This window comes from Pediculus humanus, genomic scaffold (assembly GCF_000006295.1).
Source record: "Pediculus humanus corporis 1103172107365 genomic scaffold, whole genome shotgun sequence".
In the NCBI taxonomy this organism is placed as follows: Eukaryota; Metazoa; Arthropoda; class Insecta; order Psocodea; family Pediculidae; genus Pediculus; species Pediculus humanus.
In genome coordinates this window covers 61,444-74,255 of record NW_002986994.1, presented here as the reverse complement: position 1 = coordinate 74,255, position 12,812 = coordinate 61,444, and the positions used below count along the sequence as shown (strand labels likewise).

Here is a 12,812-nt window from a genome sequence, read left to right as displayed (position 1 = left end):
AATAATAATAATAATAATAATAATAATAATAATAAAAACAATCAATTGATTCTTTCGTCTGTCGTCCAGCAACAAAAAAATAAAAAATTTCTCCAGAACCTGGTGGGAGGGGAGGGAGAGGTTGGGGGTACGGGTTCGAAACCAAAATTTAAAAATCACCCATTTAAATTGTACGTTTTCTCTCTCTCTCTCTCTTTGTGTGTGTGCGCATGTTTTAATTTTGGAAATTATTCGTAATTATTATTATTATTATTTTTTTAAATAAATAAGTTAAACCAAATAAGTCACGTGATGACCGGTCATCACACGTCTTCCTTCATTTTTTATAATTAAATTCAATTATCATTAACACAAACGTAAAACCTCGTAACCACGTTCCTTCCTTCCTTTCTTTCTTCCTTCCGATTTTTAACGTTCTCTACAAAACAACAATAATAATAATAATAATAATAATAAAATTTTTCAATTAAGTTTTTTTTTTTTAACAACGCCTTGAATCATCCGTAAATGGAAACATTAAAGAAAAAGAAAAAAAAGGGAAGAAGGTGCGTGCTCGAGGGTAAAAAAAGATTCGACGATTACATCGAATGGTGAAAACGTCGGAAATATTAAAAGTTAAAAGTCGAAAAAAAAAAAATTAAAATTAAAAACCTTGAATAAATTTTCCAAAGTACTTAAATTTTAATTCTTTTCCCTTTTCATTAGACACCTTGACTCGTGTAAAATTTTACAAAATGATCACGATGATGATGATGATGATGATGGCATCAATTTCACGATTTCTTCAAACGTTCCAGCATCTTGGTTTTAGGATCCATCTCATTTACCACGTTTACTTTCTCTCTCTCTCTCTCTCTCTCTCTCTCTCTCTCTCTCTCTCTCTCTCTCTCTCTCTCTCTTAGAATTTGTTAAACCTGAATAATTTTTTTTTACATATCTCGCGACCTTTCATTTTCATTTTCCTTCGATGCAATTGAAGCGGGATTAATTCCATTTAAGTGAGATTTAGCCTTACACCAACACCAACAACGTAAAAAGAAAGAGTATAAAGAACGACATTGACGTGAAAGCCACCACCAAAGCCATTGAATGATACAATCGTGTGAAAGTTCAAAGGTCGATCGTAACGAACAATAATGAAACCCCCCCCCCCAAAAAAAAAAACCAAAAAACCAAAAAGAAAGAAAATTCGCAAATAAAAAAACGAAAAATTCTCTTCCCCTCCCCCCAAAAAAGCAACAAAACCTTGAACTCATTTTTTTTTTTTTCTTTAAAAAGCCCACGTTTTAAAAGTCAGGTTGAAAATTTTTTTTATCAACATTAACAACGTCATCGTTATCATTATCATTATCAACATCATTTTTCCTCTTATTTAAATAAAACGTTTCCCCCCCCCCTTTTTTTTTTCGTTAGGTTAAAATTACAAAAACGAAACCTTTTACTATTATTATTATTATTATTATTATTATTAAAATAATTAATTTTAACCGACGTTGAAATTACATGGAAGAACACTTTCAAAATTTTTTTTTTTTTTTTTTGTCTCCCTCCTTTTAAAAGAAGCTTTGAGCGTCAAAAGATATTTCGAGTCGAAAAGTTGGTAACCCTGTCGTAATTTTCATCTCTATGGAAACAAAAACGAAAAAAAAAAATGAATACAAACCGCGGACGGACGGTATGCGTTTTTCGTTTTTTGTTTTTCGCTTTTCTTTTTTTCTAACTCTTATTATAAATAAAATTTAACTTTGACAAAATAAAAAAAGAATTCGTCCATTTTGATTGTGTGGGTGTCTGTATTTTTCTTTTTAAAAAAAAAACGCGAAACGCGAAAGAATAAAAAAAAAAAAAAAAAAGAAAATCAATGCGATAATAATAATTCTTTTTTTTTTTTTTTTCACCGGGGGGATCTTCAAGTGCTTTTCCACAAGAATCCTACGAGTTTTATGACGAATCCATTTTTGCTTTTTCGTAATAAAAATAAAATGAGGGGAGGAGGAGGAGAAGGAAAGTGACCCTAATAATGTTGTAATTTCAAAAATAAGTAAGCAATAAACGACGTTTGAAATTATTTAATGAAACGTGACGAAAGACACACCGAGAGAAAAATTTTTCTTTTATGGAAAATCCATCATCCATCATGCCGACAAACTCGATAATAACGTTTAATTTAAATCAAAAAATCCAACCGGGTTTGGTCGCGTTGGGAAAATACGAAAACGAAATACCCAACCTTACTCTCGTATCGAATTCTAATAAAATTTTCATTTACGATTTGCAACATTGCGAAAATAAAACGAAAACGGAAGACAACGTTCGAACGTTAAATTTCCCCAATCAGATCACGAGCATAGGAACGGCCAGATTTAAAGATGACGATTTCGATCTTCTCCTCATTTGCACCGTCAATCGCATATTCGTTTACAACGTTCATCAAAATCAAGATGTCTTCACGAAAGAATTGTCCGACGGTGGTCACGTCGTTCAATTCGGCACAGTCGGTACCTCGGAACTCGTACTCGTCGGAGGAAATTATTCCGTTCAAGGATTCGACAAAACGGGCGTGGAAATCTTTTGGATCGTCACCGGTGACGACGTTCGTTCTTTGGCACTCATCGACGTCGACAACGATGGTGAAAATGAATTGGTCGTAGGTTCCGACGACTACGACATAAGAATATTCAAAAACGAAGACCTCGTGCACGAAATAACGGAAACTCAAATCGTGACGTTTTTGGTCAACGTCGGTAAGGGGAAAATTTATAAACCGGAAACTCTCGTTGAAATTTTTCATACTAAAAAAAGTTTTCTTTTTTTCCAGGAAACGATTTATTCGCGTACACTCTCGCCAACGGAACCGTCGGCGTCTACGAAAAACTAAATCGTTTGTGGCGAGTCAAATCGAAAAATAGACCCACTTGCCTTCTCAAGTACGACATCGACGGAGACGGATGCGATGAATTGATAACCGGATGGCAGGGAGGAAAAGTCGACGGGAGACATTTGAAAACCGGCGAAGTTTTATTCAAAGATAATTTTCAAAACACGGTCGCCGGATTGTGCGAGGGAGACTGTCGTCGAACGGGTAAAAACGATTTGATAGTCGTGTCAACGACTGGAGAAATTAAAATTTTCAATCCGAACGCGCCGAAATTGATGGAAGTTAAAAAATTGGAACCCTCGTTCGAACAAGAAGCCATACGAGAACTCCTCGCGAGAAAACAAAGCCTTCTGCTAGAGTTAAAAAATTACGAATGTAACGTCAAATACGTTAATTCTGGTGAAATGATGATGGATGAGAGCACATTTGGAGCCATTCCAGCAAAAACAAGATTGCAAACGTCCATCGGAATCGGTTTAGGTATGTATTATCCAAAATATATACTCATTCCTTCCTTTTAAACAACGCAATCAACATTATCATTATTTTTTCCTTAAAGGTATGGGAAAGCAAATTCCGCACGTTGACGTCGTACTATCGACAAACAACGACACAATCATTCGTAGCATAATCGTTTTCGCCGAGGGTATATTCAACGGTGAAACACATGTCGAACATCCGAAATTAATAGACGTGAGCAATAAACTCAGCGTGTCACTCTATCCCCCCCGCGACGTACCCATAGACATACACATAAAAGCACTCGTCGGCTATCCGGAAAGTCAACAATTTCACGTTTTCGAACTCACGAGACAACTCCCGAGATTTTCAATGTATTCCATGATGTCGAATCCTCCTCCTCCTCCTCCGACCGACGTCACTTCTTCCTCCTTCGTCACGTTTACTCTAAACGAACGAATACAAAGAGTCATGCTTTGGATAAATCGTAATTTTTTACTCCCGAATCCTCTCGACATAAATTCGACGTCGGATTTAAATCTCCACATGACTTCTCTCCGAGACGAAAAAGAATTTTTTGCCCTTTCCATGAATCAATCGGGACAAGTGAAAATACAAACGGACAACATGACACTCGCCGGAGATTTGATACAATCCCTCGGAACGTATTTAAATTTGACTCATTTGAAATCGATTGCGAATTATCCGAGAGAAGAACAAAATTGCGTTCAACTTCTGGAAAAACTCAGGGATTTGGAATCCGTTAAAAATAAACTCAATTTGGATTTGGGTGACAAAACGAATTTGATAAGAAATTTATTGATAAGGAGCGAAGATGCGAGACTGTTGAAAGATTGGAAACTCATGATTCGTTATTACGACGAATTGAACGAATTGAATAACGATTTGCAAACGTGTTACGAAATACGATCGTCTAATTATTCCGACATTGTTAACACGATTAAAGAACTCAACGGTATAATACAAAAATCATCGAGGCTTCGTTTTGGAAAGCATAAAACCGATCCCGTCACACTTTCTAGAAATGCAATTGCGACAAACAATGCAAAAACACTCATCAAAGCCATTCGAGTGGGAGAAGCTTGAAAAAAATCTCAACACATCTAATAGAATTTTACATTTTATCCACTCTTTATTATTATTATTATTATTATTGTTGCGCGTCATCGAATTTCAATTAAACCTTTTGAAAAATAAAATGACGACAGAGCGCGTGAGTAGAAAAAATGTGGAGATTTTTTTTTTTTTTTTTTTTCTAGAAAAAATTTAAATAATTGAAATAGAAGGGGATTCCCAATTCTCTTTTGAAATTAAATTTTTTTTCCTTTCATTAACTAACAAACCTACTTCGGGGATGAAAAAGGTGGATTGTTTATTCCTCTCCTCTCTTATCAGATACCAATCATTATCAGGTACCTACGCAATCAATATAATGGCAAACACCACCCTATCATCACCTTTAATTGATAAAAATTTTAAAAGGCGAGACGAACAATAACAACAAAAACAAAAAGAAAAGTTTAATGTTGCAACACAGAAAATCGCAAATCTAACCGACAATTACTAATCAATCGAATGTTAATTTCCCATGCCTAAATATACCTAAGAAAAAATTATTATTATCGTTAACCTTCTTTGATTTTTAAATAATCTTCTTCATTGGTTCAAAAACAAATCATATTTTGTGAATAATCGATACAAAACTAAAATCGATCCCGACGAAATGTTAACGATTGTGGTTCCTCCTCCCCCGTCCTCGCCCTCGCCTCCGCCCCCTTGCCCCCAAACTTTAAATCTCAATTGTGTTTGTCGTTTTAAGGTATATAGTCATGCAAAAAATAGAGTGAGGCAACGTCGTTCGATGACATGAATTATTATAAATTTTTTTTTTTTTTTTTTTTTTTAATAGCCTTATCAGCGTAAAATTAACAACGAACTCACGACAAATTTTTGTTGTTTTTGAACAGAATAAAACAAAAAAAAAAGAAAAATTTATTAATTTGATATTATAGTTTAAGGGCAACAACAGGCTGCTGCTGCTGCTGCTGTTGTTGTTCAGTACAATTATTGCATCACCTTACCTAGTCCTACTTTTAAACATGCGCACACAAAAATCTTTCAAATCAGCAATTGATGAATTCGATATTTTAAAAAAAAAAAAAAAAAAATTGATTGAAACTTTTTCAAATCGATAATAATTGAAAGAAAAAAATTAGTTGAATTAGCCAGTCAATCAATCAGTCAATCAATCAGTCAATCAGTCAGTCAAGTCATTTTTGTTTAAGTGTTCACACACTTTATATCAACCCCTTACATTACATGACTTTCTACCCAATCGTTTTAACCAAAATTTTTTTAATACCTAAATTTAAATACCTAAATTTGAATACCTAAATTTGAATACCTAAATTTAAATACCTAAATTTAACAATGAAAAAAATTAATTTGAAACCATAAAAAAATTATCATCATCATCATCATTTTTTTTTTACAATTAATAATAAGAATTAACAAAGAAAAAAAAAAAAAGAAAAAATGGGCACAAATGTTAAATATAGATTTTTTTTTCTAATTACCCTGTCATAATTAATACATAAGTATTCTTTCCTATTAAAATTAAAATCCTTTAATTAATAACTTTGATAAATACATAAATTAATTTTTTAAATGTAGAAAACATAAAAGACTTTTGATATTATTAAAATAATAATGATAAGCTGTAACAGAATTATTTAGTTTACTCGAAAAAGCAAATAATGATAATGATAGTGTTTTGTTTTTGTGGGAAAATTTTTTTTAAAATCTATGTGACTTTAAAAATGAGAAACTTTTACATTTTGTCATTCAAACAAAAATTATCTAAAATATGATGATGATGATGATGATGATGATGATGATTGATAAAAAAATTTCTCGTTTCTCTTAACTGTCTGTCTGACTGATTTGATTATTCGAAAAAAAAAAAATCTTACATAATATCAGCTGATATAGAAAAATGAATTTCTCTTAATTATTTATTTGTTACCTTAAAAAAATAATTGAATAAATATAAATAAGGCGCAGAACAATCTAATAATTAAATTTTATTATTGCGATGAATTCTATTCCTCACAAATTTGTATTATTTGTTATTTTGTCATGAATTATGTTAATTAATTGTATAATAATTTAATTTAAAGTAAAACCTCCCCCCCCAGAATATGAGAAGAAATTTAAAAATTAATTTCGACTGACTTTGGGCTACGATTTTGATGTCGTTTCAAAATTGCATAAACAAAATTATTTTGTAAATTTGTATAAGAAAATTTATGTTGTAATTGAAGTAAAATAATTTTGTTTACATATAAATAAAATGTAAGTAAAAAATTTTAAAGAAAAAATAAAATACTTACAAATTTGAGATAATATTTAGTAAACTTGAACAGTGAAAAGCAGTTCATTTTAATTTCAGGTACTTATGTGAATATGTATTCATTTTCTGTAAAGATACATATATTATAAGTCTTTATATATATATAATTCAAACACAAATATGTTTCGATAAAAGTGATTGATTTTAATTTAATTTATTAAAATTAATGAGTGTGGTCAGTTTTGAAATTTTAAAATTATCACATTTTTCTTTTTTTTTTCAACACAGCAAACAATCATTTATTAATTTAAAATATATATATTCCAATTACAAACTGTAAATTTGAATCTATAAAATATGTAATTTAAATCTAAAAAAACTAAATTATTTACATTTTTTTCTATAAAAATATATTTTACATCAGAATGACTGATTTGTTATTAATACTTAATATTTTAAGTAAATAAAAAATTAGTTTGTCATTTTCAATAATAACTAAAACTTTCTGTATTTATTAAAAAAAATCGTGATAAATAATTGCAAAATTTGCACGTTTTTTATTATATATATATATATATTTCTACTAGGTTAATACCTTTTCAAATTTTGCATTTTCCTGTCCAAGAACAAAGTGACCGGCCATCCATCATTGGGTCAATGTCAACATGGTACACTACGACAATATTACTAAAAATCTGGATAGCAATTAAAGGCAGCCGAAAAAACTAAACCAGCGCAGTAGGAAATCAACAGCCCATTTAGCAAAGCCGGAATTCAAATAAATATTTTACTTTCATTTATGTAATAAATAGAAAAAGCAATGCTTCCTACGGTAAAAGATGTCGAAAAATGTTGACACCAACAACAGCTGTGACGGATGCCATTTTGTTATTATTATTTTTAATTTTTTTTGTTTAAGGTTGTTCGTAAATTCGCATTTTGGCCATATACCGAACGGAACTTACGATCACATTTCGACTTGTTGCAGTTTTTTAACCATTAAATATGGCCACATATGAAGAATTAATAAGGTCCGAGTTTCCTCAAATAGATGGTGAATTATATCAATACGTTGAAGGTATGATGATTACATTCCTTATCGAAACTATTTAAATAAATTTTTTTTAAAGAATTTTAGAATAAATTTAAAATTCACATTTACTTTTATCTTCTTGATGAGCCTATTCGCTCTGTCCGGTGTATTATTTTTTTTTTTAAACCGTATGTTTTTACATCCTGAATTGATTTATTTTTACAAAATTTATTAAAAAATTGTCTTTTTTTAAAATATACATTCGACAATTTTTTGAAACTTCTTTCAGTTGGCTTAATCACTTTCAATGCCACAAATTTTAACAAAATTTATCAGACAGCCATACTAAGTTGATAATTATATAAATAATATTTTATCAGAACTTATTATTTTCTTTTAATTTTTTTTAAATTACTTGTATTTTAGGAATTTTAACAAGTGGAGCAGATGATTTTGAAGACAGTGAAGAGGTTTATGAGGCTATTGGAGCTCTTTTACATGAAGTGTCACAAGAGAAAACTGAAAATGATGTAAAAAATGTTTGTAAAAGATTATTAGGTAAAATATTTCATAATTTTATTAGCTTTTTAAATTTTAATAAAATACCTAATTGCCTGAACTTAAAACATTTATCATTTTATTTTTAAAGGTATACTAAAACCTGAAAAAGTAGAATTACCAGAAAAAAATCATTCTAACAAAGTTCTAGGGGCTCCTGTTCATCTTGGCAGTATGGCAGCCACATTAGAAAATAATGTAGAAGAATTAAAAAGTATATGGGTTATTTCAAGGGATGATACATTGGTAAACTAAAATTACAACAATTATCACAAAATATTATTTGCTTTTAAAATTAATATAAAACTTTTTTTTTTTTTTTTACAGAAAGTTGATGCTAAAAAATTAGAAAAAGCTGAAGCTAAACTACAGCAAAAGCAGGAAAAGAGAAGAATAGATCACAGTTCCAAAGCTCCAGCAGTAATCAAATTAGAAACGGCAACAGCTTCACAAGTCACTAGTAAGAAGGAAATGAAAATGGAGGCCAAAGGAACGAATAGAACGCAAGATATTAGAATTGAAAATTTCGATGTTGCTTATGGAGACAAGTAAGTATTTTTCATTAAATTTAATACATCAAAATCTTTATTTAAAGTTACTAATCAGTTAAATTTTTTAGAATTTTACTCCAAGGTGCAGATTTAGTATTAGCATTTGGTAGGCGATATGGTTTAGTAGGTAGAAACGGTTTAGGGAAAACCACTTTACTTAGAATGATATCTAGTAAACAATTAGCCATTCCATCTCATATATCTGTATTACATGTGGAACAAGAAGTAACAGGTGATGATACCACTGCACTTGAAAGTGTATTAGAATCTGATACAGTCAGAACACAACTTTTAAAAGAAGAAAAGGAATTAACTACTTTACTAAATGCAGGGTACTGAAATGCTTTGTTTTTTTTTTATAAACTAATTGTAATTTTAAGAAAAATTTTCTAACCTTTTTAGCTTTTTCTTTTTTTAGCACAAGTGATTCACAAGTTAGTACTAGATTAAGTGAAGTTTATTCCAAACTTCAACATATAGAAGCTGAAAAAGCACCAGCCAGAGCTTCTATCATATTAAATGGTTTAGGATTCACAAAGGAAATGCAAGAAAGAGCGACAAAAACTTTTTCTGGAGGATGGAGAATGAGATTAGCATTGGCTAGGGCACTTTTTTCCAAGTATTTTCTTTCTTTTCGAGTTTTAATATAATTTAAAAATTATAATGAGTTTAATTAAAATCATTCTTTTTACAGACCTGATCTTCTTCTTTTGGACGAACCTACAAACATGTTGGATATAAAGGCAATTATTTGGTTAGAAAATTATTTACAAAATTGGCCTACAACTTTACTTGTTGTTTCTCACGACAGAAATTTCCTCGAAACTGTTCCTACTGACATATTACATCTTCATTCTCAAAGAATCGAGTCTTATAGGTACATTGAACAAATTTGCTTTACATTTGCTGTAAATAATTTGTTGATTAACAAAAAAAAATTTTTTATTTTTTTTTTCAGGGGAAATTATGGAACGTTTGAAAAAACAAAGACTGATAAATTAAAAAATCAGCAGAGAGAATTCGAAGCACAGCAACAACATCGAGCTCACGTACAAGAATTTATCGACAGATTCCGTTACAATGCCAACAGGGCGTCTTCTGTACAAAGCAAAATAAAAATGTTGGAAAAATTGTAAGTTTCCATCATTTATGATATCACAAAATTTTAAAAACAAAATATTTTATTTCATTTTTATTTTTTTTTATGCGAATTACATTTTAGACCTGAACTTAAACCCGTGGAAAAAGAAACGGAAGTTGTGTTGAAATTTCCGGAAACGGATGCCTTGTCTCCACCGATATTACAATTAAATGAAGTGTCCTTTTACTATACACCGAACAATGTGATATTCAACAATGTTAATTTAAGTGCCACATTAGAATCTAGAATTTGTATAGTAAGTATTGATTGATTGATTGATTTTATTTTATGGCTGATAATTCATCATCAAATGATTTAATAATATTTTTTTTTTTTTTTGCAGGTTGGTGAAAATGGTGCGGGTAAAACGACATTGTTAAAAATTGTCATGGGAATATTAAATCCGACGAAAGGACTACGACACGTTCATAGAAATCTTAAATTTGGTTATTTCAGTCAGCATCACGTGGATCAGTTGGACATGACGCAAAATTCAGTCGAATTACTACAGAGTACGGCACCCGGTAAGTACCCATCATATTTTTTTTATTTTTTTAAAGTTGGCAAAGCCGCGACATCAAATTAATAGGGTAGTTGTATCGTCTGACAATCATCCCTTTCCACAATGAAACCTTTCAGGTAAACGAATCGAAGAGTATAGGCGACAATTGGGAAGTTTTGGCATATCCGGTGATCTCGCACTTCAGCAAATAGCTAGCTTGTCGGGAGGTCAAAAAAGTAGGGTAGCATTTGCGAGAATGTGTTTGGGTAATCCAAATTTTTTGGTACTCGACGAACCTACCAATCATTTAGACATAGAAAGCATCGAAGCATTGGGTAAAGCAATACAAAAATACACGGTTAGTTCGCACGCACACCCACACACACACACACCCCACTCATCCATCTTTCTTTAATCAAAAGGTCGTGTAAAAGATTTTTATAATTATATTTTAGGGTGGTGTCATATTAGTTTCACACGACGAACGTTTAATCAGAATGGTTTGCCATGAGTTGTGGGTTTGTCAAAATGGAAATGTGAGAGCGATAGAAGGAGGTTTCAGCGAATATAAGAAAATAATAGAAAAAGAAATCGAAGCTTTAAGCAATTAATTTTGATTATAATTTCTAATTTTATTGTTTTTTATATATATATATATATATTTAATGACGGCTCATTAATAATTTATATTAATTAATTGATTTTTTAATAAATAAGTGAAAACTAACATGATATTTAAAACAAATAATAATAATAATAAAAAAGGAATAAGATGTGTGATATTTGTAAAAAACGATCAACAACAGCAACAACAACAACAGAAGTCAGTCAGTCAGCACAAATCATAAGAAACCTTTGTATTATTTGCAATAAATATTAAATTGTTATTGTATAAAAATTTTAATTATTTTTTTCTACCTTTTTATTTTAAAATGGTAGGAAACAACAGAAAAAATAGAGAGACAAAAAATTATTTTAAAAGGCTTTTATTTCAAAATTTTTCGGTTTATTTTTCATATCTTTGTTACAGGAAGACCTTATAAACTACATATATATATCAACTGAAAAAATCAATAGTTTTTTTTTTTTTTTTTTTTTTTTAAATTTCTTTTCGTTATTTTCATTCGGATCTTTTATTTATTTATTTAAAAAAAATTTTTTTTATCTTCTTTTATACATTTTATATATTTATTTTTTCTCTTCTAAAAATATGTCATGTATTATTATATATTAATTTATTATTATTATTATTAATATTATTGCAAATCCAAATACTCGAGGTCAGAATTCTATGCCAGGTCGTTTTAATGCAGTTTTCAGTGAGAGAAAATTCCCCTTATGAAAAAATTTATTTAGTTTTAATAAAAATATTGCAATACATAACTGGCCCCGAAGTTATATGTGTGCATATATATTTATTTATTTTTTTTTTAATATTCGATAATTAATTAATTTTTGAGCTTTTTCTGATGAGCTCTTCCAAAAAAAAAAAAAAAAAAAAAAAATTTTTTTAAACCAGAAGAAAAAAAGAAAAGAAAATTAAAAATTAATTTGCCCCCGATTTTAAAGACTAGGTTAAACTCCATATAAATATTTATATATGAAATTTAATAATAATAAATTATACAGTAAAAATAACAATAACATTTATTATTTATCTTCTTTCATCTTTTTTTATCTTTCTATAGTTTTTATTTTTAATAAAAATTTATATTTCATTTATTTATTCCTGCAGGAGATGTTGAAAAAATTAACAAAATAAATTTTTAAAAAAAAAAATTAAAGAAAAACTTATTGATTTCATTACTGATTGATTGATTGATTGATGAATGATGATGATGACCGTTATAGACATTATTGGTTAAATATTGAAAATCACCGCCTTGACATATATAAATTATTATTATTATTTATCTCCTTCGTTTGTTTGTTTTAAATTTAAAATCGTAAATAATTTAAGGCCCGTTTTTTCAATAGCGACAAATTAATATAATTTCTTTTTAACTGTATTGTATGCAAATAAATTAACGTTATTATTATTATTATTATTAATATTTCTCCAGAATGAAAAAAAAAAAAAATTAACAACGAAAACTCCCGTCTTGACGAATCAAAAATTAATCAAATTATTAATTATTATTATTATTATTATTATGATAACAAATTAATCTAAAAAAAAAAAATATAAAAAAAATAAAATAAAATAATCAGGCGCGAATCATTTTTATACTAAATTTTGCGATTGAAATTTATTATTATTATTATTATTATTACTTTTTTTTTTTTTTTTCATTTTTTTCATCATTTTTTTTTTTTT

At 29.2% G+C, this 12,812-nt stretch overlaps 2 protein-coding genes across 2 annotated transcripts; both read left to right on the top strand.

The window, feature by feature from the left end:
- Positions 1–2,137: 2,137 nt before the first annotated feature.
- Phum_PHUM004780 (uncharacterized protein) lies at positions 2,138–4,444 on the top strand (the record flags this gene model as incomplete). Its single annotated transcript, XM_002422629.1, has 3 exons — positions 2,138–2,744; positions 2,819–3,358; positions 3,438–4,444. 3 exons carry the CDS (start codon positions 2,138–2,140, stop codon positions 4,442–4,444), a joined length of 2,154 nt encoding a protein of 717 aa, XP_002422674.1.
- A 3,271-nt stretch (positions 4,445–7,715) lies between these two features.
- Phum_PHUM004770 (protein GCN20, putative) lies at positions 7,716–11,343 on the top strand (the record flags this gene model as incomplete). Its single annotated transcript, XM_002422628.1, has 13 exons — positions 7,716–7,788; positions 8,170–8,286; positions 8,393–8,547; positions 8,629–8,849; positions 8,921–9,184; positions 9,271–9,471; positions 9,547–9,729; positions 9,811–9,984; positions 10,075–10,249; positions 10,337–10,517; positions 10,633–10,853; positions 10,951–11,050; positions 11,324–11,343. The coding sequence occupies 13 exons, from the start codon at positions 7,716–7,718 to the stop codon at positions 11,341–11,343; spliced, it is 2,085 nt and encodes a 694-aa protein (XP_002422673.1).
- Positions 11,344–12,812: the final 1,469 nt, after the last annotated feature.